Below are 5,575 nucleotides of genomic sequence, written 5' to 3' on the forward strand. Positions count from 1 at the left end.
TGGGTCTGTTAGAGGCTGAGGAGGAGGAGCAGTGATCGAAGGTTGCGGCGTCACTGAGGTGGTGCTCTCTCCTCTTTATCTTGACGAAGCATAGAGCAGCGGAGAACTTTTGGCATGGAGGAGGCAGTGAGAGAGAGAGAAAGTGAGTACCTGAAATTTAGAGCTTTTCCTGGAAGTGATGCTCGCTTGGTCATGCTCGCCAGGTGGTGTTCGTCTAGTCGTGGTGGTCGCCGGATTTGGGCGGGTCGGAGAGGTGAGATGATGTGGTCGGAAAAGAGATGTAGATCGAAGAGATAGAAGGGAGGTGGTGGCAGTGGTGCTCTGAGAGGCTGTTGTTAGAAAAGAGAGATAAAATGAAGAAGAACGAATAAGGCGGATGAGGAAGCCGAAGAAGAAGCTGGGTTTAAATAAAAAAAAAATAACCTAGAAATTGGGTGCGACTTGTGTGAAATCCCAAATTTTAAGCTTAATTAAAAAGCTAAAATATTTGTGTTCGAGTGACGTTAGTTTGTTTTTTTTAGTAGATTAGTAGTGAATGATTTATTAACGTGGTAGTTTTTGAAGTTTTAATTTTTATGTGTGCTTTGGTGTGTTTTTGAATTTTTAATATACTATTTAGATTACAAAATATAGATATAATATATATAAATTATATATTATAAATAAGTTACGCACACTTTACATATATTATTATATATGTATTATAACTACATATTAAAGTTAACGTGTGTGTATGATATATATATATATATATATATATATATTATTTTATTTTATATAAAGTAATATAAATTAAGTTATTATACGTTTTATATATATATATATATATATATATATATAAATTACTTCTATTTATATAATCAGCTATAGACTTATATATATATATATATATATATATATATATATATATATATATATATCAGCGTGTGTAAGTTTATAATAATAAGAATAATAATAATAATACTTAATATATTAAGAAAATAAGTAGGATTAGGGTTTGGGTTTTTAAGGTTTAATTAAGCCATATTTAAGCATCCCATCCTCTTCTTTTAACGCTTCTTCTCTGCTCTCTCTCCTCCATCCCTCTCTTGGTTTGAAATATTCGTAGCTCCAATTAGGTATGCTTTCTTTTCTCTCTGGTTCGGATTCCTTGAAAACGGTTTATTAAAACGCTTGTGCTGGTTTCAAAAAAATTGTTTTTACGTTGATTCTTTTTGGAAACGTTAGTTTTAGATGTCTTCTATCTAAACCTGCAATCGAAAAATATTTTTATCAAATACAGAATATTTTCCGATTATTTTCAAATCGCCGCACAGACCTGAGACCTATTCCCGATTTTCCGACTTTAAACGCTCACTGTGGATTCAACAAATTTGGTTTTTGCGTTGATTCTTTTTGGAAAAGTTAGGTTCAAATGTCTTCTATCTAACCCTTTAATCGAAAAATATTTTTATCAAATACAGAATATTTTCTGATTATTTTCAAAACGGTGCGCAGATAGTTTTTGACAAATATTTTAAAGTTAGATTTTAACAGTTCTTTTATTTTTAATAAATAGTTAAAAATTTATTTTGGCCGTGATGCCTTTACAAAAAGTGATCCAAATTATGTATTATACGTGCTGGAATTTTTACAGAAGTTTTCTCAGAGTTTTAATTTTTCACCGAAACCCTAATAACCAAGGGTATTTTCGTAATTTCACGTTGAATGTCGTTTCTGAAAACTTCCAGAATCTAAAGTATGTCTTGAATCTTTTTCTAAGCTGATCCCGGTAGTCTTTTATTCCGATTAGGTTTCAAGTTGTTTTGAGCGTCATTTTCATTCGACGATCTACGATCGTAACCTTCGATATCCATGTGAGAATAATCTCACTGCAACACAGATTAGTTCAAAAATATATTAAGTGTTATATGATCTGAATGAGTTTATTAATTTTTTGAAATTTTTATTGTTTGATTGTTGACATATGTGTGGTATGGTATGATATGATAAGTTATGAATGATATGTTACGTATGCGGAGTTTATGATATGATATGGTATAGTATGATATGATATGATATGGTATGGTATGATAAATTATGAACGATATGTTATGATATGCTGAGTTTATGATATGATATGGTATGGTATGCTATGTGATGATATGATATGGTACGATATGTTATGTGATGATATGTTATAAATTAGAATACTTATATCATGTTCTTTTTCTAGTCATGTTATCATGTTTATTGTATGTCATACATCATTTGTGCATGTAACGAAAAAAAAAAGTGAAAAGATAAAGATAAGCAAGGGAGTCGTATCGCCTCGAGAGGTATTAAGGAGAAGTTTCCCGGGCCGAGGCTCTAATTGGGAAATTTCTCGGGCCGAGGCCCTAATAAGTTTAAAAGATAGAGCGAAGTGTGGGACTTTATAACCCCCATCTCTTCGTATCTAAAGTGTACACTGAAATTGGTACGACTACCCTAGGGGCACCTCGAGCTAAAAGTTGATAGAATCAAGAAAAGAAAGATCAAGTTACCGAGTAGTTTCAAAATACTAATAAACGGTTCATGCACTGCATTACTTTATTTTGTGAGCTTTATATTATTCTCGCTGAGCGTAAGCTAATCCTTTCGAAAAAATATGCGTCTGTGTTGTAGGTAAACAACTCGCAAAGAACTAAGTAGGGTGGACTAGCAGCGTCGATAGCGAGAGGGCGGGTCATGGTTTCCATTCACGAAATAAATTATCCGCTATAAGTTATTAAGAAATAAATTTGATGGTTTTGTTTTCTTTATTAAGAAATATGTTTTCCGCTACAAGTTACGGTTTTCTATTTCGTTGAAAGTTATTTTATGGATTACGTTTTACTTTGCTACTATCTTTGGTTTAAAATCGGTATCTCATATTTTCTGTTTTCGTTAAGTACTTCTCAAGATATTTTGAAATGCAATCTATATGTTTCTTTAAAGCTTTTGTTTCTTTTTAAAATCTTTAAAATTTTGGTTCACCTTTGTATGATGTGTTTTTAAAAAAATAAATAAAAAAAAATTCCTCTAAGTTTTCTAAAGTTTAAAAAGTAAGATAAGTAAGACGGTCTGAAAAGTCGGGTCATCACAGTTGGTATCAGAGCAACGAACCTATGACCCCCTTTCGCTATTCGATCGCACGGCTACCCCCTACTCAAGTAAGTTAGTATTTTTTTTTATTTTTTTTTTATCTTAGTCGTAATTTTTTTTAGATGGAAAACGTTCAAGCTGCTCGTGGACGAGGTAGAGGAAGGTAACGAGGCCGAGGTAGAGGAAGAGGCAGTTTTGCCGCTGATGTCCTAATTCAAGATGCTCATCATGCCGCTCCGTTTCCCGAACAACATGGAGCAGCAGAGAATCCCAACGGTCTAGCCCCCGGACCTCAGCCAGCGGCCCAACCAGATCTTGCGGTGCTCGTTACTGCATTGCTGCAACGTATCGAAGCTCAAGAAGCGTAGATACAAGAGTTGAGGAACCACCTCCCCCAAGTGAATGGAAATGTGGAAGAGGATCAACAAGCACCACCAGCACCTCAAGGCGTACCTCAGATGGGCCAAGTTGTTGTGACTGATGATCTTTTCGAAAGGTTCGGGAGGATGAGAGCTCCAGATTTTGAAGGATCGACTGATCCTTTAGTGGCTGATGAGTGGATGTTAGAGATGAAGAAGATCTTCAACTTCATGAATATCTCGGAAATTGAGAAGGTCATATGCGTGTCTTTTGTTCTGAAGAAGGATGCACGATACTGGTGGGAGACACTAGCAGCTAGAAGAGACACACGCGCTATGTCTTGGGACGACTTCATCGATGAGTTCAACAATAAGTATTTCAACATGCGCGCAATGAACACTCAACAAAAGGAGTTTACAGAATTAAAGCAAGGCACGATGACTGTGACTGAAGCTGTGAGAAAGTTCAACCAGCTGGCAAGACTATGCCATCACCTGGTTCCGACCGAGTCAAAAAGAGTTCGAAGGATGATGGGAATGTTCCGACCGGAACTGGCTCTAGCTATTGATAGTGGAAGTCATCCACCATCCACTGTTGCAGACTGTCTCGAACGTGCAATGCGTGTTGAATACCATTTGGTTCAAGTGAAGGAGGAGCGAGACCGGTACATCAAGGCACAGAAGGAAGAGAAGACTCAAAGTAGGGGAATATGCAACAATAAGAAGTCCGACGAGCGTCTCTTCAACAACCAAGTCGACAAGGCACACTATCTCGAGAATGAAAATGGGAAGAAGAGGAACCATCCTGAAAATAATGGTAATGCAAATTACAAAGTCAAGATGGAAAATAGGTCATTTTCCGAAGTGCAACACATGTGGGAGGATACACCCAGGAGAATGTAAGATGGGCAGTATACTGTGTTACAAGTGCGGTCAGCCAGGACACTTCCTTAAAGATTGTCCGAAACAGAACTTTGAGCAGAACAATAAGAATGGGCGACTTAACTTCATTCAAGCTGAAATTAAAGGACCACAGATTTTCCAGGGGCGACTAGAAGCACCACCAGCAACTCAGACACCACCGCCGCCTCAAGGTCGCACCTATGCCTACACTAATGTCGATGCCATAGCCAGCACCTCAAATGTAGTAGCAGGTCAGATTACTTAGTCCGTTATGATGCATTTGTATTGGTTAACTCTGGAGCAACCCATAGTTTTTTGGAAAAGTTACGATGTTAGGCAATAGTGTAGAGAAAACTAGACAAGTTTTAAAGACGTGGCATTACCGTTCGATAATGCTTTATTATTATCATAGTACTGCTTAAAGAAAGTACTGATAATAATGAGTGATCAGAGCTAAGGATCAATCCCATTATCTTGGAGATTAAAGATTTCGATTTTTTTTAAAAGAGTTTTTACTGTTCTTCTCAACTTTCTTGTTGATTTTCGGGACGAAAATTCTAATAAGTAGGGGAGATTGTGAAATCCCAAATTTTAAGCTTAATTAAAAAGCTAAAATATTTGTGTTCGAGTGACGTTAATTTGTTTTTTTTAGTAGATTAGTAGTGAATGATTTATTTACGTGGTAGTTTTTGAAGTTTTAGTTTTTATGTGTGCTTTGTTGTGTTTTTGAATTTTTAATATACTCTTTAGATTAGAAAATATAGATATAATATATATAAATTATATATTATAAATAAGTTACGCACACTTTACATATATTATTATATATGTATTATAACTACATATTAAAGTTAACGTGTGTGTATGATATATATATATATATATATATATATATATATATATTATTTGGAATAATTCCTTTTTTACCCCCTGGACTCGTACCTCGATTACATTTCACCCCCTGGACTCGGAAATGTTGCAAAACTCAACTCACAACTCAAACACGTGTTACAAAGTCCCACTTCCGTCAGTATTTGGACGTTAAGTTTAACTTTATGATGACGTGGCAAGATTTTAAACAGTATTAGAGTATTTTCTATTATTTTAAATATTTTTTAGATTTAAATATTGTTATTAGTTATATTGATTATTAAAAAAATAAATATTTCATATCTTATCTCTCTCTCCTTTCTTCTTCTTCTTTTCTG

The 5,575-nt window shown here is 35.0% G+C and overlaps 1 protein-coding gene across 1 annotated transcript; it reads left to right on the forward strand.

Moving 5' to 3' along the window:
* Nucleotides 1-3,800: 3,800 nt before the first annotated feature.
* On the forward strand, nt 3,801-4,632 carry LOC149393355 (uncharacterized). The gene is made up of 2 exons (XM_089617994.1): nt 3,801-4,003; nt 4,116-4,632. Exons 1-2 carry the CDS (start codon nt 3,801-3,803, stop codon nt 4,630-4,632), a joined length of 720 nt encoding a protein of 239 aa, XP_089474120.1.
* Nucleotides 4,633-5,575: the final 943 nt, after the last annotated feature.

Source organism: Urtica dioica, chromosome 6 (assembly GCF_054948205.1).
Source record: "Urtica dioica subsp. dioica isolate 48M chromosome 6, U.dioica_male_clone48M_v1_H2, whole genome shotgun sequence".
Taxonomy (NCBI): domain Eukaryota; kingdom Viridiplantae; phylum Streptophyta; class Magnoliopsida; order Rosales; family Urticaceae; genus Urtica; species Urtica dioica.

Bases quoted from the DNA above. Each gene is read 5' to 3' on its own strand.
- LOC149393355 (XM_089617994.1), top strand. From the start codon at position 3,801: ATGTCTTGGGACGACTTCATCGATGAGTTCAACAATAAGTATTTCAAC. The intron at 4,004-4,115 runs GTTCCGACCGGA...GTTCAAGTGAAG, and splicing joins GTTCGAAGGATGATGGGAAT to GAGGAGCGAGACCGGTACAT.